Below are 23,999 nucleotides of genomic sequence, written 5' to 3'. Positions count from 1 at the left end.
TTGTGAGCGGAAATAAAAAAAAAGGTGCTAAACAAATTTCGTAAGTAACGAAGTCATGTCGGACGAATGGTACACCATGTTTGTTATGATAGATGCCGATGTCGAGGAAATGAAAGGATGATGAATTCGCCTAACCTAAACTAAACTAACCTAACCTGTGTTTGATAAATCATTACCTGCAAATTAAATGTCATCCGGGTCGTCCTCGTTGTCGTCGTCGTGAGAGACGTTGGCAGACGACAAGATGGCGTCCCGATTCTATGCTACCGACTTCATTCATTAGCATATTTTCTTGTAGCATGGTATTTTTTACTTTCATTTCCATCCACAAAATTGCATATTACGTTGATACATTTTAATTTACAAAATTAATGATTAATTTTCTATTGCTATATTGCGCCCATGGTCGAAACTAAAAAAATACCCCGGTATTCAATATGGAATGTCAGCATACGCGGATTTGGTCATATACGGTAATTTCGGGAACATAACCACCGTAAATAAACAGTAAATAAAGCTTTAATGTATTGTATAAAAGAGGGAAATACACGAAAATAAAGATACATGTATTGCTGGACATTGTACATACAGTACATGTACGTATATGTATACACTTTCGCTTAACGACCAATTCGGTTAACGACGGCGCGCTGGTCCCAATTGTCATCGTTAAACGAGGAGTGGTTGTATTGCTTCTGTATTGTTTTCAAACTGTATTGTTGTTTTGTTAGTTGAATAAAGCCTAGAATAAGGTGTTGACTCTTATTTCAATATACAGCTTTTTTCAAATACATCTACTCAAAAAAATTGTAACAAGCAAAATGTACTAATGAAGGCCCTGTCCTCACATGGTGTTTATTTTGATAGACTTGTTGGCAACTGCTATTTTTATACAAAAAATAATGGTCACAATTTACTTATTAAACTTAATAACTTTTAAGATTTTACCCCATTTGGGGTATGGGCTGCATGTTATTGTGGCATAGTAGCATGCAGCTAATACTTTAGGGTCTATATGAGGCGTCCGGAGGTAAAGGGGCGACATCGCCAATACCTGATTTTGAGTTAAACGCGTTCAAAGTTGAACTATCAATACTGGACATTTCTCTTGACTTATTACATCCATGTTTGTACGTATTTTACTCGTCTTGCCTAGCCATATACGAAAAAACGAAAAAACAATAATGTTGTGTTGGAAAAGAAAATCATAACACAGCAAAATTTGCAACCCCAGTATGCAAAACAGTTATGAAAATAGGAGAACCCAATTTTTTTTTTTTTTTTTTTTTTTTTACATTTTTAAAAACTTCTTTGTTCACCATAGATACACCATGAACCATTTCATTGTAAACCTAAAAACAATTTTTTTTATGAGTTTTTATAGATTGGCAATTTTAACATACCACACATTTACAGTATTTTTCCCTCGGTTCCCAATGCAAATGGTTCATAGATTATTGTCAGATAATTACTATAAACACATTGGGGGGGGGAGGTTAATCATAATTGATGATGTTGTCATCTGGGTTGTCCTCTTGCTCCATCTCCCAACAAGGACTCTTGTCCCCGACAAAGGTCATCATAGAAATCCTTAAATGATGGGTGAACATAGTGACTTAGATCCATCACATCTTTAAACTTCTCTTTAGTCAGCTTGATTGGCTTCTTATACAGTTGCTGAAGAGGTACACTAGGTAGGAAAAACTTTTGAGCATCATACTCTGCTTCCACTTATGCAACTTCACAAAGGTGGGCTCACAAGTCCCATAACCATTCTTGATTTTGAAGCCTGTCTTGTTGTCAGAGTTGACAACATATATCTTGGCATCTTTGAAGCCAGACCCTTGCACCCTGGCTTTAGTTACATGTGCCTGTTGTGCACCAAAGTCAAAAAAGTTTTCTTGTGTCATAGAAAATGGATTTCTCAATAATTTTCTCGGGCTAACTCCAAATTGTTGATTTGGCGATGTCGACCCTTTACCACCGGACGCCTCATATGGGGTGCCCCTATGGGCAAGAGCCACACATCATTTTGTCTGTGATAGTGGAAGTCTGTTCATAGAGAAATTATGACACTTTTATTATACTACGACTGTCCCTCAGTTATGCTGTCCCCCAACCCCTAGTTACTGTCCTGTACCATGTCTCTGAGTTGTAAGAGGCAACAAAAAAATGGGACGGGGATAGGACTAGGAATCCTGCTATCTGTAACCCCAAATGGGACATTCCTAAAAAAAGTAAAGGCATAAGAGGATCTAGGAGTTTGTTTTATGGTTTGTTTCACAACATATGGTAGCTTTGAGTGGCTTTTCTGGAGGCATGGAAAACTAGCCGAGCGGTTTCTTGGTTTTATTGTGAATGTCTCCCGCTCTCCAAACAGTCCGGCAAGGTTGCCAACAAGGGAAAATATTTACATAGTCGCTGTTTCCAGTGAGAGTAGATATCAAAATGGTTTTATTTTACATACAGAGATAACAGAGAATGATGATACATCACTGTGTATCATTTATGTATATGTATCTGACTGGACTGGTGTAAAAAATAACCATGTGGAAATCTATTGTTAGGATGGCAATATCTTCATTGGCAGGGATCAAGGTTTGGTGACAGCTGTGCATGTTTGAGGTCATGACCCCGATAGTGTGGAGTTTTGGAACAATAGAATTGACCGTAATGCTTGACCCTTGGTGTACGTCAGGTCTGGAATACCATCTTACTCCGATATTGGTGCAAAGCATATGCATGGGTATGTGTGTCCTCGTCTTGTGGGTGAGAGCCAGTAGATGAAAGGTAGGTAGGTGCGTTATTCAAGAAGAGTTCTAGAAGTTGTCCAACATGGTTCGGTGTCGCTACATGTGTCCAGCCTCGTGACATGCTCTCTCTTCGGTTTTCACATAGAACTGGATGTCCGAACTGTAAGAGGAGATAGAAGGAGTGTGTGCCTAGGGGAAAGGTGTTGACCTTTCCTGGGTGGCAATGGTGTAAAGCATAGACAGAAAAGAGATAATTTCCATGGCATGATATGGCTGAGAATGAAAAAGATTTATTGGTTAGAAGTAGATACCTGAATTTTTGGGCAAAGCGAGACTTTACACAATTCTATTTCTTAGGCTATAATGGGGTATAGGGATCGGTGGAGTGGTAGAGGTGTTTGTGTCTAGTGTTTCGGTCATGTCTGGTGGTTGTGCAAGAGGGGGAGAAGGTATATTCTCCAGGTCAAATCCTCTGGGAACTTGTTTGATGTTGTCCAAGTGTAAAATAGCCTCTGTGAGTTCTCATAGATGGATAGCTTTTATCTTATTATGAGGTAGGGTTTCGATGACGTGAAATGGACCAAGGAATTTGGGAGAAAGTTTTGATGTGGGTTGGTGGTTGGTGTTGTACACAATGTCACCTGCAGAAATAGTGCAATCCCTAGAGTGAGCATTTGCTAGTCTAAGCATATCAGATTTTGAGAGTCAGTGACTCATTGACTCTCTTGAAAAGAGTGTTGAAATTTGTCAGTGCGACTTTGACGTAGTCGTTAAAATCATACACAGGGGGGGTTCTGAAATAAGGAGGTCGTACTGTATTTTCTTATCTGACCCGAATAATACAAAGTGGGGTGACTCTGAAATAGATCTATTGATTGCGCTGTTTATGCAGGCTTGTATCATAGGTATGTGTTCATCCCAAGATGAGCGTATGTGTGTGGCAATGTGCCTTAATGTGTTTAGAATCTTCCAATTTTGGTGTTCAATGAGTCCATTTGAACTAGGATGGTATGGTGTGGTGTTACATTTGGTAATGTAAAAATGTTTGCAGATGCTGGTGAGAATGTCATTGTTGAATTCAGTACCATTGTTTGGTATGAATGTTTTTGGTGTGGTGTAGGGGCAGATGACGTTGATGATGGTTTGAGTGACACTTTTGGCTGTCTTGTCTGCTAAGCGAGAGAGAATACAAAAAACGTGAGAAATGGTCGATGCAGACGAAGAGGTATTGGTTCCCATTTGAGGTGAGTGGTAGTTTGAGTAAATCAATGGCAATGGTTTCAAAGGGTCTAGAAGGTTTTGGATAGTTGTGTATAGATACATGACTGCTAATGTGACCTTTATGAGATATGCACAAGTGACATGCATCTATGTATGCGTGTATATCTTTGCGCATGGTGGGCCAAAAGTATTTCAATCTGGCTTGTGATTAAACATTTCTCTTTACCGCAATGTCCTGCTATTGGAGAATCGTGAAGAAATTGCAGTATTTCCGGAACAAGTTCCATAGGAACGACCAGTTGTGTAACTTTGCGGTTTGGTTCATTTTTGTTTGTGAGCGGTGTGGTGTGGTAGAGAACCTGGTCTATGATTGAGTAATTGTCTATGTTGGGAGGAAAGTTGTCTGTATTGGTAGTGTCACCTGAGGTGAAATAATGAATAATTCTTCTCCATAGGGGGTCTGTTGCTTGAGCGGCGATGATGCGCTCTCATGTAACATCAAGCAGTTGTGCTACTTGCTGTATAGTTGCTACATGTCTACTAAGGGCATCGGCTACCATGTTTGCATTACCCTGCATGTAGTGGAATGTAGTCATGAATTTCTGTATGGTAAGGGACTGTCTGGCGAGTTTTCCAGTGAGGTTCTTGCCTTTGAAAAGGTGGAGAATGGGTTGATAGTCGGTGTATACATGTATTTCATAGCCAAGTATGATATCTTTAAAGTGTTTGAGGGCATATATGACAGCAAGAGCTTCGATTTCAGTCACAGAGTAGTTTTGTTTGTGCTTGTTCAGCGCACGGCTAGCGTATGCTATCGGTCTAAATTTTGAATCGTGCTGTTGCATCAGTACTGCACCGAGTCCTTTGTAGGACTGGGGGTGACTGGGTCTTGTGAGGTCGTGTGTGTGTGTCACTGTGAGACGATAGTCATATCGTATTTTGTTTGTGTTGCCGCAAGTCAAGTGTTGGGGAGATGTGTATGAAATCTGGTTTTGTGATTTTAGAACATGACATTGGTTTGTGTCATGGAAAGATGGGCCGTGGTATTGGCAGAAGTTTGTCTGTTTTCTGTAATAACACCTGCTTGTGCTATGTCCTGGTTTGTTGCAGATTGTGCAAAAGAAGAGGGGGTTCTTTAGAGGGATTGTTGTTGTAATCGTGTGCATGACATTTGTCTACCTCTGGTGTAGTTTACTTGTGAGATTTGTGCTACTGTGGATGTCTGTGTGATGGGGATGTTTTGCTGTTGGATCTGTGTTTTTCCCATTATTGTGTCTGAAAACTTTCTAGAAAAGTCTATGAGTGTTGTGTCTGGAGGAAAGGGTATGGTGGCTGTTTTCTACAGTGTTTCTGGGTGAAGTTGTGATATCAGTCTGAGGTAACCGAAGTGTGAGAGTACGTTGTCTAAGGTCACTTTGTAATTTTCAACCCAGGGAGAGGATGTGAGTGCAGCTTTGAGCTCCTGTTTGAAATCACTTGCAATCTTGACTGCTCATTCCTTGGTGGTGTAAGGGCCTATGTTAAATGTCTTATCGAGTGTGTATAAGGGAGAGAGCCTAAGTGCTCAAATTCTGTGAATGATTTCGTGAACTGTTCTACGAACTGGTCATATGTTTGTGTTTGAATGAAGACATCTGATTGTACAGTGTCTCTGGCTAAGGTGTTATTGAAATCAATGCATGATTTGAGAACCGCTATCTTTGTTTTGTCGTCCTTGACTTGTGTACACTGTATTTCTGAATTGACATCATCTAACAGAGTGTGAATGGCTACGTTATGTCCGTCAAATTTAGGAAGAGTGTGATTGTGTTTAATGAGTGTGAGTAAATTTGTAGCAGAGCATTGGTTTTCTGAGTGGTTGACTGTGAAATCTGTTATTTTCATTGGTGGTTGCCATCTTGGAACATGTGCTGTAGGAGTGTGAGATTTTTGGTTGGGGATTTTTCATGCACACTTTGTCCTTTAAAATGAAAAAAAAAACACTTGAAAAAATAAGGCTTTAATAAATATGAAAAAAATCACATAAATGCCTTCACTTTGGGAACTCACGCTACTGATGGAGCTAAGCTTTAGCCTGAAAATTCAGGTATCTACTTACAGACCAATAGATTTGATGCAATGGTGAAGTGATCTTGTAGAGGTGGGTGAATAGGCCAATGGATTTGGTGTGATGGTGCAGTGTGATCTGGAAAATATAGAGAGAGTAAGTACAGGTGGGTGGAGATAGGTATGGGTAGTTCGTTATGGACATTAAGTTGTTCGTCTGGGGTATTGGTCTTCATCTGGGGTATTGGCCTTCGTCTGGGGTATTGGCTGCATGTTATTGTGGCAAAGTGGCATGCAGTTGATACTTTAGGGTCTATATGGGGTGCCCCTATGGACCAGAGCCACACATCATTTTGGCTATGATAGAAGAAAACTCTGTTCATAGAGAAATGATGACACTTGTATACTATGACTGTCCCTCCGTTATGCTGTCCCCCAACCCCTTGTTACTGTCCTGTACAATTTCTCTGAATATTCATTTCCTTTTTTGCCTACCTTCCCTGTGGTGGGGGAAAAGAATACTGCCACCAAATAATTCCACTTGGATCGTAAGAGGCGATAAGAAAGGGATGGGGATTGGGACTAGACATCCTTCTCCTTGTAGCCCCCACAGGAGACATTCCTAAGAGAAAAAGCAAAGGCATAACTGGGTCTGGGAGTTTTCGGACCAGCACCCTAAGGCTTGGGTCTTTTAATGTGCGTGGATGTGGTACAAATGAGAGTAAAAGGGAAGAGATAGGTAGTATGTTTGTGAGAAGAAAGATGGATGTGTTGGCTTTGAGTGAAACTAAGCTGAAAGGGAAGGGTGAGTGTAAGTTTAGGAGTGTAAGTGGTAAGTGGGAGGTTATCAGGAGTGAAGAGAGGGCGAGGGAGGGAAGGGGTGGCTATACTAGTAAGTGAAGAAATAGGTAAATGTGTAGTGGAGTGGAAGGAGGTTTCCTCAAGGATAATGTGGATGAAGGTGAAACTGGGAAAGGAGATGTGGGTTTTTGTAAGTGCATATGGGCCTGGCAGTGAGAAGAGCGTAGAAGAAAGGGAGGTTTTTTGGATAGATCTAAATGAATGCATAGAGGATTTAGGGAGAAATATCAATGTATTAGTACTGGGAGACCTTAATGCTAGGGTAGGAAATGATCCAATTGATAGAGTGGTTGGGAAATGTGGAGTTCCAGGAAAGAATCGTAGTGGAGAGTTGATGGTGGAAATGTGTCTAGAAATAGAGTTGATGATAGCAAATACAGTGTTTCGGAAGAAAGTCAAGCATAAGTACACATGGGAGAGGGTGGTGGAGGGAAGGGTGGTAGATAGAGCATTAATGGACTATGTAGTGGTAAATAGGATTATGATAGGAAGAGTTAAAGACGTACATGTGCTAAGGGGAGAGGGTGGGGGAATATCAGATAATTTTTTGGTGGAAGGTAAGTTGAGAGTGGAGGATAGATGGAGGAAGAGGAAAGGGACAAAAGGTAGGGAGGTGCTTAGAGTGAACTCTAAATGAAAAGGAGAAGGAGTACAAGAAGCTGAAGGAGGAGTGGGAGGGAGTGAAGGATAGAGTAGAGCTAGGTGTGGAGGGGGAATGGGGATGGTTCAAGGAGGGAGTCACAAAGTGTGCAAAGATGGTGTATGGAACAAGAAGGACAGGAGGAAATAGAAGGAAGGGTAGTGAATGGTGGGATGAGGAAACAAAGAAGGTTGTAGAAGAGAAGAAGCAAGCTTTCACAGATTGGTTACAAAATAGGACGAGGGAGTCATATGAGGGGTACAAAGAAAAGAAAAGAGAAGTAAAGCAAAAGGTAAAGGAGGCAAAGAGGAGAGCAGATGTGAAATGGGGTAAGAGTATGACAGAAAATTTTGAAAGTAATAAAAAGATGTTTTGGAAAGAAATTAAGAGAGGAAGAGGAGGCGAATCAAATAGAGAAGAAAAGGTAAAAGGTGCAGATGGAGAGATGATAATGGAAGAGAAGGCAGTAAGGGGAAGATGGGCAGAATATTTTAGGGAGTTGCTAAATGTGAAGGAGGATAGGGAGGGAAAGATAGCTGCAGTGGGAAATGTTAAGAAAATGACCGTGATGAGCGAGGAAAATGGAGGAGAAATAAAGAAGGATGAAGTGAAGGCAGTTGTTAAGATGATGAAAGTAAGGCACCTGGTCTAGATGGATGCCATGCAGAATGGCTAAAAAAAAGGAGGTACAATGATGGTGGACTGGCTAGTGAGGTTATTTAATGTTTGCTGGAGAGAGGGTAGAGTGCCAGAGGACTGGAGGAGTGCCTGTTTAGTTCCACTTTACAAGGGAAAAAGGGACAAGTGTGAATGTAGTAGTTTCAGAGGGATTAGCTTGTTAAGTGTAGTTGGGATTCTTATGGGAGGATCTTGATTGAGAGGATTAGGAGAGGAACAGAGGGAGTAATTGGTGAGGAGCAGTGTGGATTTAGGACGGGTAGAGGTTGTGTAGATCAGATTTTTGTGGTAAGACAGATATGTGAGAAAGCTATAGGAAAGGGGAAGGATGTTTTTTGGGCCTTTATGGACCTGGAAAAGGCTTACGACAGGGTAGACAGAAAGGCACTGTGGGAGGTTTTGCGAATATATGGGATAGGAGGAAAGCTTCTAGGAGCTGTCAAGAGTTTTTATGAGAGTAGTAGAGCTTGTGTCAGGATTAGAAATGGAGAGAGTGAGTGGTTCGAGGTAAAGGTGGGACTTCGTCAAGGATGCGTTATGTCGCCCTGGCTGTTCAACTTATACATGGATGGGGTAGTGCGAGAGGTAAATGCAAGGGTAGTGGGTCAAGGATTGGAGATGGTTAAAGAAAATGGAGAAAAGTGGGAGGTGAGCCAGCTGTTGTTTGCGGACGACACTGCGCTTGTGGCAGGATCGGAGAAGGGATTGAGGAAGTTGGTGACAGAATTTGGGAGAGTGTGTGATAGAAGAAAGCTGAAGATAAATGTGGGTAAAAGTAAGGTGATGAGATGTACAAGGGGTGAAAGTGGCAGTAGTCTGGAAGTGAGCATTAAGGGAGAGCGACTGGAAGAAGTGGATAGTTTTAGATACTTGGGTGTGAATGTGGCAGAAAGTGGGTGGAGGTAGAATGTAGATTGAGAGAAGTGAGTAAATGACTTGGGGGATTAAAAAGTGTAATGAGAAATAGACAGTTGGGAATGGATGCTAAAAGGAGATTGTATGAAGGAGTGATTGTGCCAACAGCACTGTATGGGGCAGAAACATGGGACATAAGAGAGGAAGAGAGAAGGAGTTTGAGATGAAATGCCTGAGAAGTATGATAGGGGTTACTAGACTAGATAGAGTGAAAAATGAGGAAGTGAGGAGGAGAACAGGGGTGGAAAGGGAGTTGGGAGATAGGGTTGATGAAAGAGTATTGGAATTGTTTGGACACATGGAAAGAATGAGTGAAGAAAGACTAATAAAAGTGGTATGGAAGGCAGAGGTGGAAGGAGTGAACATGAGGGGGTGACCTAGGATGAGATAGATGGATGGGGTAAAAGGGGCATTGAAAAAGAGGGGAGTGTCTGTTGAGGAAGGACGGGAGAGGACAGAAGATAGGGATGAATGGAGAATGGTTGTGTATGGATGATGCTGTGATGCATGAGGGGGAGTGGATGGGGGATGAGGGAGTATGTATGAGAAATAAATTGACACAGCCCAAAAGGATTTCTCTTCATCTTCTCCTTTTCTGCAAGAGAAGATGGAGAGGGTGTGGTTTCCGATTTAATGAAGTGGCCTTGCTGTGTATGTGCTGTCTTGCAACACTGCTTCTGACCCAGGACAGTAGACAAGATGCAGGGATGACCTATCATCCAGGAGGTGCCAAGATAATAGAGGGGAGTGGGTAATGTAGCGGATGGAATGGGTGGGAGTGGTTTCTGTGCCTTTGTTTTTAATGTCTACTTCCCATGTAAGGGGGAAAAAGCCTTTGGTATATGTATCTTTAAAATGACAAAGTAATATTGAAAAAAAATTGAAGTTTAGGGTAGAGCTAAGATTTTCTTTTTATTATTATTATTATTATTTTTTTTTATGGTGGTTGATGGTATAAAGAATAACTTGCACTACTGTGAATGTGCTGTGTCTTGTTGCAATGCTTCTGATTCAGGCATTGGCCAGGAGAAAGAGATGTTTCTTTATCCATGAGGAGCTAAGATGAAAGGGAAACAAATAGGTGATGGATGAGAGTGGGATAGATGTGGGCTGGTGCATGCCTTGGGTGGCTACCTCCCATATAAGGGGAAGAAGCTTCTTGTATATAGATATACATTTATGAAAAGATCTCATAAATGAGTAAATATGTTATATGTGGTGAAGAAAAAAGAAGAAAAAATGAAACCTGAGGTGTGGGGTGTTTTCTGAACTTTTACCAGTGGATAGGTGATGGCTGGGTGCATGCCTTGGCTGACTACCTCCCTTATAAAGAGGAAGAGGCATTTTAGTTTATAGAGAGGTGTTTTGACACAAGGGTATTACACATTTTTTTTCTGTATTGAAAAAAAAACAGAAATATTTTGCATTCAGATTTTATTTTTACTTGGTAACATTGCTAATGATGGTACCTGCCATCCTCTCTTTGCTGTCTTGACACTCAGTGTAGCTGCCTGAAACCTGAACACTGCAGCAATAGAATACAGAGGCACAGAATAAGCCTGGCCATAGATTCAAATTGCCCCAGTTGCAACCACCACACAGAGGATATAAAGCACCTCATACTACAATGTCCTACATTATCAAGCCCTAGACAGCAATACAATATATCTTCTTTGAGTGACTTATGGACCCACCCAGAAGCTGTTGCCACTTACCTAAAAGCCATAGTTCTTTTGCAAGAGGGCCCAAGGGCAATGGTTTTGATTGATTGATTGATTCTATCAGTCTCAGCCTACTTACATTGTGTTGTGTGATTAATTGTGGTACCATTTTATTTACAGTACGTTCATCGAGTCAGACAACATTAGATTCATTGGACTGGGGCCGGTACAGTGAAGATGGAGAACGGGCTACAGATGAGCGAATTGCTGTTCTGGAATTTGAGTTGCGGAAGGCTCGAGAAACTATTCAGTCTCTTAGAGCCAACTTGACACAAGCTACAGGTATATATAGTACTGTAATTCTTAAGGTATTTTTTTTTTTTTTTTTTTTTTTTTTTCTTATGTGAGTTAGTCATGATACAGGATGTTTATAGTAGCAATAGATTCTGGCCTTGAACTCAGCCCTAGGATACATACAAACATGCACAAAGAAGAACATAAGAAAATTAGAAAGAATCCAAAGAGCAGCAACAAAAATGGCACCTACACTGTCAAATTTGACATACGAACAAAGATTAGAGAAATTACATCTGTCAACACTGGAACAGAGAAGAGAAAGAAGTGATTTTTTGACCATTTATAGAATTATGAAAGGGTTGGAAATTCTCAATAGAGATGACTTATTAAAGTGGGACAAAAGAGAAACAAGAGGACACAAAAAGAAACTAAAGAAAGACAGCTATATAGAGTGATTGATGTCTGAAACAAACTAAATAGAGAAACAGTGAATGCCAGAACTATACATGATTTTAAGAATAAACTGGATGTGGAGAGATATGAAAATGGGTTACTATGAGCATAGCTCTCATCCCGTAAAATACAACTAGGTAAAACTAGGTAAATACATACAGAAATATCATAGGTCTTTTCTCCCTTATAAGTGAGTACCCAGGTCAAAGCTCACACCCATTTTCTCCCCTTTCCATCTCAGCACCTCACAGATGAAGGGTTATCACTGACCCCCACCATACTGCTTGGATCAAAGGCAGTGGATCAAGACACAGTACCTCCACAGGAACCCCAAGAGATCTGGTCATCCCATACTCTTTCATTAAATAGCAACCCCCACCCCTCCCTATGAACTCAAGATTTAGCTTACTGAGCAGACAAGCACATCCCTGCTCCATATATATTTGTTGTACATTCAGGGCCACCACCCCACCCATCCACATCATTCTTTGTCTTCTTGAGTTCACTTCAATAATTTCTGAATTCCTTTCTTGTTTTCCAAGTCTTTCCTTATTCATTCTTTTTATATTCCCAGACCATCTCAGCTCACTTTAATGTACCCTATCCAATAGCTATCTTTCCACCCCTGTTCTCACGTCCAGTTCCACATTCCTCACTCTGTCCATCCTTATAACACTAAACATATTTCTCAGACATTTCATCTCAAAAACATTTAGACTTTTCCTCTCTGCCTCCCTTAAATTCCAAAGTCTCTTCACTAAACAGTGCCATGTGTATAATCACTTCTTTATACAACAATCTCTTTACATGCTTCCCTACATACCTATTTCTCAAAACACTTTTCATTCTACCCAAACATTTACTTGCCTCCTTTAATGCACCTCCACATCCACTCCTCCATTCACTGATGCATGCATACCCAAATAGTTAAAACTCTCTACTTCAGCTTCTCTCCCATGAAAATCATATCCACTGTAAGATATTTCTTGGTAATAGTATGAACATGTTCATAAGAGTAGAAGGGATTGTGAAATCTTGGCAACAGAATTCTATGTCTAACAAGGGCTTTTTGCCCTTACCAGGGAGGTAGCCAAAGCCAAAAGGCATATACCCATTCCAACTCATTCCACTCCCAACCACCTCCCTCTTATCTTAGTTCCTTATGGATGACGGGTCATCCCTGTATCCTGCCCACTGCCCTGGGTCAGAAGCAGTGCAGCAAGACACAGCATATCCACAGCAAAGCCACTTCACTTAATCATCTACCCCTGCCCCTCTGTCCCCTCATGCAGAAAAAGAGAAGACAGGGAGAAATTCCATTGGGCTGCATGAAAATATCATTCACACATAACCATTCCCTAACCCCCCACCCCCTCCTTTCCATGCATCACAGTATCATCCATACACAACCATTCTTTACTCACCTCTATCTTCTGCCTTTGCCTTTCCTTACTCAACAGACAACAATAGGCAACAAAATACTATCATAAAATGTACATTTCTTGTGTATGTCAGATTTACAATATCACTGTTTTATGTTCAGTACATTGAAAAGTGTAAGTGATGTGGCCCTGCCTTGGATGTGCTGTGTCTTCCTGCATTGCTTCTGATCCAGGCTGTGGGCAGGAGACAGGGATGACCCTTTATCCATGGGGAGCTAAGATAAGAGAGAAACAAAAGTGGTGGATGAGAGTGGAATGGGTTGGAGTGGGTGAGTACCTTGACTTAAGAGGAAAGAAACTCGTGGTATATAGGTAGATAGAGACATTGACAAGTAATTTGATAGGAGATAATTTTTTTCTTTTTTTCATGTCATGTTAATAGCTTATCTATTAGTCGTAGACAGTATTATAATGAAAAATTATTGGTTTGATATTTCATGTTTATTGCGAATATTGCAGAATTGGAAGGCACTGCCCCTGACCAGGGTGGTACAGAAGGCAGCACAGCAGACCACACAACAACAGTTCTCCGCCCTCATGAAAAGCGGACTCTCAATTTCTTGATTAATGAATATCTTGTAACAAATTCGTACAAGCTAACAGCAATCACATTTGCAGATGAGAATGATGATCAGGTTAGTTAAATGGTCTCAATTGGTATTTTGATATTATCAAGTAGGGCATATGATAATAGATGCTCCTGCTGTAAGTTTCACAGACTAATTTATCATCCTTGTGTAGTAGCCAGCAACAGTCCTTTGATTCTCACATAGATTGATCTGGAAAGAAACTTTGCAAAATTATTTGTATTATTTTAGTATGAAGTTGTTTCTGTGTCACCGCCTCATAGGAGGGGGAGGAAGGATTTGCTGTTTGTTAGTTCTCCACGTATTAAGAAAGTAGCACACAACAAGTTGAATTTACAGGGTGAAGAAGCTGTTGGTATATAGATTTGTTTAAAGAAATTGTTTGTGAAAATGTCTTGCACAGGACTTTGAACACTGGGATGATGTTGGCCTTAATGTACCAAGACCTGCTGACCTGGTGAAAATGTACAGAGACAGTGGTTTCTCAGTGTGTGTGGATATGGGAAGTGTGGGCTGCCAAACTGAATCAATGGAAAATGATGCCTTGATCACTATGGTAAGAAATTTTATGTTTAAGTAGAAAAACAAGGGGATGTTGTCACACACCTATCCATAACTAGAGGCATATGCCTACAAAAAAAAAATCCATTGACATTTATTAAACAAAATTAAATAAGAGTGCACAACAGTACACATGTAATTACCTCATTGTAGTATATAGGAAGGAAACTACACTTATTGGGTAAGGTCTCTTATTCTCCATTTATCATAATTTATTTCAAATTCATATATGATTCCAGCTTGTGCTATATCATCTCTTAGATTATTCCAGCCTTTGACTTTGTCTACCTCCCTTGTAAGGGGGAAAAGGTCGTTGGTATATGTATGTCTGTAGATTATTCCAGTCACTTATTCTTGAATTATCAAACCTTGTTTTAAATTCATAAATGGTTCCAGCTTGTGCAATATCAGCTCCTGGACTGTTTCAGGAGTTTGTGGATCTATGTGAAAAACAGATGGTCATGTAAGTGCATTTTTATGAAACACTCTTCTTTTCTCACAGGAAAACATGAATGCAGTATTACAGGCTAGAATTACAGAATTGGAGAATGAAACTGAAGAATTGAAAAACAAATGCTCAGAACAAGAAAAGTAAGTATATATTTTTTATTTCATCTGCTCTAAATCTTTCATGGTTGATTATAGACTTGAAATAAAAATTGATGGTAGGAGTGAAGGATATTTAGGTTATTGTTTTTATTTCTGAAGTAGAAAATGTAACCCTGGATGAAATATTAACTTCATAAGTTTAATGCAGTCAATAACATACATACATACATCATCGAAGAGCAAGGAGGTCCAGTGATTGAGCTCCGACTTAACGCTTTGTTGTTTGAATCAGGAAAAATGTTTTGTTGTTTTTCGGGATGTAGCATTGTGTTCTCGAGTGACCAGTAAGGTATCTAAACCAGTACTTGAAAAAGTATAGTTTTTAGCACAAAATGGAGGAAAGTAAAGAAGAAAAAAGAATCAACGAACCAACAAAGAGAGGATTAGATATGAGTAGAGTGGAGTCGCCACTGGGAGTGATCCCTAAGAGAACATGTTTAAGCATCACTCCGAAGATGACTCAGAGGTATGAAAGTAAAGTTTTTACAGAATTTCAGAGGGAAAGGGGAGCAATAGAAAAAATTATGGACACAGAAAGAGAAACTAGGATTAGCAGGGCACTAAGGAATCGAGACATCAACGACTTGGTAGATGAATTAATTGATTTAAAAATAGACCATAGAGCTTTGCAAATAGAGATGTCAAACTTACGCACAACCAATGACGAAATAATCAGAGAATTAAATTATCTAAAAGTAAACTAAGTATGATTAAAAGAGAAAATGAAAGAGGAAAATGAGGATAGAAACAAAAATGAAGAACTAAAGAAAGAGGTCAAAGAACAATTACAAGCAGTGACTGAAAAGATGGGAGAATCAAACAGAGGCAGATCTCATTGAAATAAAAAATCAGTGGAAACAGGAACATGAAAATAAAAAAGTCTCTTTCAAAGAAATAGTACAACAGCAGGTAGAAGAGAATGCAAAGGAAACAGTGATTTAGGTAATCAAAGAAAAGGAGAACTGGGTGAGAGATACAGCGGATAAAAAGGAATGCATTGTGGTTTACAGTATCAAAGAAAAACAATGTAAACAAATACTAAAGAGAAAAAGAAGAGAAAGAATTAACTTCTCACTCAAAGAAGGAAAATACCACAAGATAGGAAAAATGCAAATATTGTACCAATATATAAAGGAGGAGACAAAGAAAATCCAACAAACTATAGACTGGTATCCGTCACAATCACAATTGCAAAAATCTGGGAAAAAGTTATTAAGAATAAATGAATTAAACACTTGGAAGAGAACAATATACTAAACCCTAACCAATTTGGATTTAGAAGTGGAAGATCATGTATTACAAACTTGATATGCTTTTACTCAAGATTAAAAGAAATAATACAAGAAAGAAACGGATGGGCAGATTGTGCTTTCTTGGATTTACAAAAGGCTTTTGACAAAGTACTACACAAAACGCCACTAAGAAAAATTGAAACAGTAGGTGGAATACAAGGGAAATTATTGGAATGGATGAAAGATTTCTTGAACAGAAGAAAAATGAGGGTGGTACTAAGAGACAAGAACTCAAATTGGGAAGATATGATAAGCAGAGTCCCTTAAGGCTCTGTATTGGCTCCAATAATGTTTGCTATTTATATAAATGGCATGGATGAAGGCATGGAATGTTATATGAACTTCTTTGCAGATGATGCAAAACTATTAAAGAAAGGAAGATTGCAAATCTTTTCAAGAAGACCTGGACAAAGTCTGGAAATGGAGTCAAAATAGTGAAGTGAATTTCAACATTAAGAAATGTAGTATAATGGAATTTGGAAAAAGCAAAAATAGAATCTAGGGTCAATATTAAATTGGTACAAAAGAAGTAAAACAAGTAAACTCATAAAGGGACCTAGGAGTAACTATCTCAATTGACATGACAGCAGACAAACATGTCAACAAATTAGTTGGAGAAACTTTTAACTTATGAAAGTGGCCTTTGACTTCATGGATGGTAAAGAAGATACTAATGGTATAGAAAATACTAGTTACACTGATAAGACCAAAATTGGGATATGCAGCATCTCTGTGGACACCTACTACCAAAAAAACATGAAACTAGAAAGAATTCAAAGAGCAATGACAAAGGTAGCACCACCACTTTGCAAGTTTACATATAAACAAAGATTGGACAAACTAAATTTACCAACCCTAGAACAAAGAAGAGAAAGAGGTGATTTGATAACCATTTATAGAATTATGAAAGGGATGGAGATTTTTGATAGAGATAACCCACTAAAATGGGACGGAAGAAATACAAGAGGACGCAAGAAGAAACTAAAGAAAGACAGTTGCAGAAGAGATCTGAAAAAGAATAGTTTTCCACACAGAGTAATAGATATCTGGAACAGACTGAAAGAGGAAACAGTGAGTGCTAAAACTATACATGACTTTAAGAAAAAACTGGATGTGGAAAGATACAACAGCAGGTCACTATGAGCATAGCTCTCCTCCCGCAAAATACAACTAGGTAAATACATATATCAAAGGCTTTTTTCCCCCATACATGGGAGGTAACCAAAAGACGAAGGGATAGAAACCACTCCACCCATGCCATCCCCTACATACTCCACTCCCCTTTACCCTCTACCCTCCCTCTTATCTTAGCATCTCCTGGATGATGGGTCATCCCTACATCTTGTCCACTGCCCTGAGTCAGAAGCAGTGTTGCAAGACACAACACATCCACATCAAGGCCGCTTCATTGATTCGGTGACCCCCCCCCCTCCGTCCCCTTGTGCAAAAAAGGAGAAGTAGGGAAATCCCTTCAGGCTGCGTCAGTTTATTTCTCGTACATACTACCTCACCCCCCATCTCCCTTCCACTCCCCCTCATGCATCACAGCATCATCCATATAACCTTTCTCCACTCACCCCTATCTTCTGTCCTCTCCTACCCTTCCTCAACAGACATTACCCCTTTTCCCAATGCCCCTTTTACCCCATCCATCCATCCATCTCATCCTAGGTCGCCCCTTCATGTTCACTCCTTTCACCTCTGCCTTCCACATCTCTTTTACTAATCTTTCTTCACTCATTCTTTCCATGTGTCCAAACCATCCTAATACTCTTTCATCAACCCTATCTCCCAATTCCCTTTCCACCCCTGTTCTCCTCCTCACATCCTCATTTCTCACTCTATCTAGCCTAGTAACCCCTATCATACTTCTCAGGCATTTCATCTCAAACACATTCAAACTCCTCTCTTCCTCTCTTATGTTTCATGTTTCTGCCCCGTACTGTGCTGTCTGCTCAATCACTCCCTCATACAATTTCCTTTTAGCATCCATTCCCAAAAGTCTATTTTTCATTACACTCTTTAAACCCTAAAGGCATTTACTCACTTCTCTCAATCTACATTATACCTCCACCACCACTCCTCCCCTTCCTGCCACATTCGCACCCAAGTATCTAAAACTATCCACTTCATTCTCTCTCCCTTGATACTCACTTCCAGCCTGCTGCCACTCTCTCCCCTCGTAGATCTCATCACCTTACTTTTACCTGCATTTATCTTCAACTTCCCTCTTTCACACACCTTCTCAAACTCTGTCATTAACTTCCTTAGTCCCTCCTCTAATCCTGCCACAAGCAGTGTTGTCAGCAAACAACAACTGGTTTATCTCCCACTTTTCTCCATTTTCTTTAACCATCTCCAATCCCTGACCCACTACTCTTGCATTCACCTCTTGCACCACCCCATCCATGTATAAATTGAACAGCAAGAGTGACATAACACATCCCTAACGAAGTCCCACCTATACCTCAAACCACTCACTCTCTCCATTTCTTATCCTAAGACAAGCTCTACTACTCTCATAAAAACTCTTGACTGCTGTTCACAGCTTTCCTCCTATCCCATCTATCTGCAAAACCTCCCACAGTGCCTTCCTGTCTACCCTGTCATAAGTGTTTTCTAGATCCATTAAAGCCCAAAAAAGATCCTTACCTTTTCCTATAGCTTTCTCACATATCTGTCTTACCACAAAAATCTGATCTACACAACCCCTACCTATCCTAAACCCACACTGTTCCTTATCAATTACTCCCTCTGTTCCTCTCCTAATCTGCTCAATCAAGACCCTCCCATAAGCCTTCCCAACTACACTCAACAAGTTGATCCCTCTGAAACTACTATACTCACACTTGTCCCCTTTTCCCTTATAAAGTGGAACTATACAGGCACTACTCCAGTCCTCTGGCACTCTACCCTCTCTTAAACAAACATTAGATAAGCTCACCAGCCAGTCCACCATAACAGTACCTCCTTTTTTCAGACATTCTTCATGGCATCCATCCAACTCAGGTGCCTTACCTGCTCCCAACATCTTAACAGCTGTCTTCACTTCATCTTTCCTTATTTCTCCTTCATTTTCCTCACTCATAACAGTCATTTTCTTAGCGCTTCCCATTGCAACTACCTTTCCCTCCCTTTCCTCCTTCACATTTAGTACATACATATACCAAGGCTTTTTCCCCCTTACAAGGGAGGTAGCCAAAAAGAAAGAGGCTTAAAATCATTCCCACCCATTCCATCCCTGAATACACTCCACACCCCTCCACCCTCCCTCTTATCTGAGCACCTCCTGAATGACGGGTCATCCCTGCACCTTGTCCACTGCCCTGGGTCAGAAGCAGTGTCGCAAGACACAGCACATCCACAGGAAGGCCGCTTCATTAAATCGGCGACCCCCCCCTCTACGTCCCCCCATTGCATAAAAGGAGAGGACGGGGAGAAATCCCTTCGGGCTGCGTCAAATTTTGCTCACACATACTACCTCACCCCCCATCCCCTCGCCCATTCCACCTCATGCAATCACAACATCATCCATGTACAACCATTCTCCATTCACCCGTCTTCTGTCCTCTCCCGTCCTTCCTCAACAGACATTCCCCTCTTCCCCAAAGCCCCCTTCACCCCATCCATCCACCTCATCCTAGGACATCCCCTCATGTTCACTCCCTCCACATCTGCCTTCCATACCTCTTTTACTAGTCTTTCTTCACTTATTCTTTCCATGTGTCCAAACCATCCTAATATTCTTTCATCAACCCTATCTCCCAGCTCCTTTTCCACCCCTGTTCTCCTCCTCACCTCCTCATTTCTCACTCTATCTAGCCTAGTAACCCCCATCATACTTCTCAGACACCTCATCTCAAACACATTCAAACTCCTTCTCTCTTCTTCTCTTATGTTCCATGTTTCTGCCCCATACAGTGCTGCTGGCACAATCACTCCTTCATACAGTCTCCTCTTATCATCCATTCCCAAATGTCTATTCCTCATTACACTTTTTAATCCACCAAGGCATTTACTCGCTTCTCTCAATCTACATTCTACCTCCACTTTCACTCCACCTTTCCCTGCCACATTTGCACCCAAGTATCTAAAACTATCCACTTCCTCCAGTCACTCTCCCTTAATGCTCACTTCACATTTAGTAACTCCCTAAAATACTCTGCCCACCCTCCTCTCACTGCCTTCTCTTCCATTATCATGTCTCCATCTACACCTTCTACCTTTTCTTTTCTACTTGATTTGCCTCCTCTTCCTCTTTTAATTTCAATAACATAGTGAATAACATAATTTAGTCACTACTTATGTCATAATGATATAAAGAAACATGAAAACTGTCATCTTCATTGCAGGTCCTGGTAGTTTTATAATTTCATAGATTTTTACCTTTGCTGACTCTTTTTCTATAGCTTAGTATTGTTATTATCATTATTATTATTGTTATTATTTTACAGGCAGTTGGAACAAATAAAATCCAAAACCTCTACTCCAAATGTTACACCCTTCACAACTCCCATGAAGAAGTTGGATACTCCTTCAGGCTGCAACACTCAGGACAACAATTTCTCTCCAGGCCATGGCAGAGAGTCACCTGAAGGAATATCAGACACTGAGGAAACTCCGGTCTCAAACTTGCCTTGCATTGACAACCAGAGAGTGTACGGAGAAGCAGAGGACCCTGCCACTAGTGTAGGTGACCCTGCAGATGCTGTCAGTGAAGTTCATGTTGCCGACAAAGATTTTAGTGTACATGATGACACAGAGAAAAGGGAAGAAGATTCCATAGAGGACATGATAAGAGCAAGTTCTACAGAAGTTCTTGCCAGTGATACAGTGCAAATTAATCCGTCCATACAGAGTGATACAAATTGTGATAGTAAGTGTGACACCATCAAGACAAATCAAAATGATCAGACAGAATCTTTGGACAATGTAAGTGACCAGACAGATATCCCTACTCTTTCCTCAGATGGTAATGATATAGGTTCAAATGTTGATAATGATTTATATGAAAGAGAAGAAACTTTGTACAAAGGTGCTCCACTGAAGGATATGGAAGCATTGAGAGAGGAAGCAAGAGATCTTTTGAGAGCATCATCTAAACGGTTAGTTTATATTTGTATTTGTTAACCCTTTCTGTACTGGGATCTCATAGTTTTCTGTCAACTAGTCTGTTTTATGCTGTGTCCACCTAAGTGTACATACATACATATACCAAAGGCTCTTTCCCCCTTACATGGGGGGTAGCCAAAAAGAAAATGGCATAGAAATCACTCCCACCCATTTCATTTCCCATATATTCCACTCCCCTCCACCCTCCTCCCTCCATCCCTGTCTGAATCCAAATTGTCTTGGGTTTATTATACTGTTTTCTTCCAGGTGTTTTTTCCATCTATTCTTGATAATTTTCTCACAAATTTTGGCTACAGTGCTTGGTAGGGTGACCGGTCTGTAATTAGTTGGTTCTTCCTTGTGCCCTCCTTTATATATTGGTACAATATTAGCATTTTTCAGTCCTTTGGTATTTTTCCTTCGTTGAGTGAGCAACTTATTATGTTGTATATTTTGTCCATTAGTTCTTTGCATTCTTTTAGTATCAAGTTTGCAATTCTGTCTGGGGCATGCGATTTCCTGACATCAAGGTTTGATAGGTGTTCCATTATTTCTTTTTGTTATTATTATTTCCCTCATGGGGGAGATTGCACTTTGCTTCCTTCATCCCAATGCTGTACTTTTTCTCTAGTGAAAACTGACTTCAACCATATCTAGATCTTCTGTGTATTCTGTATTTCCTTGGCATAGTTTCACCATTTCCTGTTTACTTTTAAGTTTACCACTCACATATCTGTAGAATAGTTTGGGTTGATCTTTACATTTTTCTATGATGACTTTTTCATAGTTTCTTTTTTCCCCTCTGCACACTTTTACATATTCATTTCTATAGTTCATATATATATTTGCCATTTTCTTCTTGTACATCTCATCACCTTACTTTTACCCACATTTATCTTCAACTTCCTTCTTTTGCACACTTTCCCAAACTCTGTCACTAACTTCCTCAATCCCTCCTCTGATCCTGCCACAAGCGCAGTGTCGTCCGCAAACAACAACTGGCTTATCTCCCACTTTTCTCCATTTTCTTTAACCATCTCCAATCCCTGGGCCATTATCATTGTATTTACCTCGTACACCACCCCATCCATATATAAATTGAACAGCTATGGTGACATGACACATCCCTGCCGAAGTCCCACCTTTATCTCAAACCACTCACTCTCTTCATTTCTAATTCTAACACACGCTCTACTACTTTAGTAAAAAGTGTTGACTAACTCTTAACAACCTTCCTCCTATCTCATATATATGCAATACCTCCCAGAGTGCTTTCCTGTCTATCATACCATAAGCCTTTTCCAAACACATAAAGGTCCAAAAACATCCTTATCTTTTCCTAAAGCTCTCTCTCATATCTGGAACAAAGAAGAGAGGTGACCTCTCTTCTTTGCTCCAGAGTCAGTAACTCCAGTTTAGCCAGTCTCTCCTCATATGATAAGTTTGCAAGTGCTGGGGCCATTTTTGTTTCTGCTCTCTGGATTCTTTCTATTTTCTTTATATTCTTTTTGGTACTGGGTGACCACAATGTCACCACATATTCTAGTCTAGGCCTTATCAGTGTGACTTAAATTTTTTTAATAATTTCTTCATCCAAAGATGTAAATGCCACTTTTATAGATCTTAGCAAGTTATAGGATTCTCCGACAATTTTGTTTATCTGTTTGTCATAGGAGAAGTCGTTTGAGATAATTACACCCAAATCTTTTTTGGATCCCACTTTCTTTACCTCCTTAGTTCCAATTTTATATTGTCCAGATATTCTATTTTTACTTTTTCCAAACTCCATTGTGCTACACTTGTTAATATTGAAGTCCACTTGCCATTTCTGACTCCAGTTCCATACCTTATTCAGGTCTTCCTGTAGTGATTTGCAATCCGTTTCAGTTTTTACTTTCCTTAACAATTTAGTGTCATTTGCAAAGGAGCTCATGTAACATTGCACATCAACATCCATGTCATTCACATAAATAGCAAACTTTATTGGAGCCAGTACAGATCTGTGCTGATCCTCCAATGATCACCTCTTTCCAACCTGAATATTTTTCTCTGAGTACTACTCTCATGTTTCTACCATTCAGGAAGTCCTCCATCCATTTTAGTTTCCCATGTATCCCCCACTCTCTGTTCCAGTTTTTTTGATAATTTTTTGTGTGGTACCTTGTCAAAAGCTTTTTGTAAGTCCAGGAAGGCACAATCAGCCCATCCATTCCTTTCTTGCACTATGTCTATTAGTCTTGAGTAAAAACATTAAGTTTGTGGTACATGATCTTCCTTGTCTGAACCCAAATTGTCTTGAGTTTATTATATTATTTTCTTCCAGGTGTTTTACCCATCTGTTCTTGATAATTTTCTCACAAATTTTGGCTATAGTGCTTGTTAGTGAGACCGGTCTATAGTTAGTTGGTTCTTCCTTGTTTCCTCCTTTACCTATTGGTACAATGTTAGCATTTTTCCAGTCTTTTGGTATTTTCCTGCTTTCAGTGAGCAACTTATTATGTTATGTATTTTGTCTATTAGTTCTTTGCATTCTTTTAGAATCTAATTTGCAATTCCATCCAGGCCATGCAATTTCCTGACATCAAGGTTTGATAGGTGCTCCATTATTTCTTTTTGTGTTATTATCTTGCTCATGGGGGGAGATTGTACATCATTTCCTTCATCCCAATATTGTGCCTTCTCTCTGGTGAAAACAGACTTGAAGTGATTAATCATGACTTCGGCCATTTCTAAATCTTCTGTGTATTCTAAATTTCCTTGACATAATTTCACCATTTCCTGTTTATTTTTAAGTTTACTGTTCATGTATCGATAGAATAGCTTGGGTTGCTCTTTGCATTTATAATATCTTTTTCATAGTTCCTTTTTTCC

General features: G+C 39.9%; 1 protein-coding gene across 1 annotated transcript in view; it reads left to right on the top strand.

The window, feature by feature from the left end:
* The window catches only part of LOC143034652 (RAB11-binding protein RELCH homolog), an 87,732-nt gene that overhangs the window by 3,195 nt on the left and 60,538 nt on the right, over positions 1 to 23,999 (top strand). Inside the window, exons 2-6 of the mRNA XM_076201009.1 lie at positions 10,956 to 11,117; positions 13,427 to 13,602; positions 13,958 to 14,110; positions 14,618 to 14,706; positions 20,471 to 21,121. Coding sequence (XP_076057124.1) covers positions 10,956 to 11,117; positions 13,427 to 13,602; positions 13,958 to 14,110; positions 14,618 to 14,706; positions 20,471 to 21,121 — 1,231 coding nt within the window. The remainder of the gene's footprint in view (positions 1 to 10,955; positions 11,118 to 13,426; positions 13,603 to 13,957; positions 14,111 to 14,617; positions 14,707 to 20,470; positions 21,122 to 23,999) is intronic.

This window comes from Oratosquilla oratoria, chromosome 17 (genome assembly GCF_046742065.1).
Source record: "Oratosquilla oratoria isolate Oo_2021 chromosome 17, ASM4674206v1, whole genome shotgun sequence".
NCBI lineage: Eukaryota > Metazoa > Arthropoda > Malacostraca > Stomatopoda > Squillidae > Oratosquilla > Oratosquilla oratoria.
This window is presented reverse-complemented; position numbering and strand designations above follow the sequence as displayed.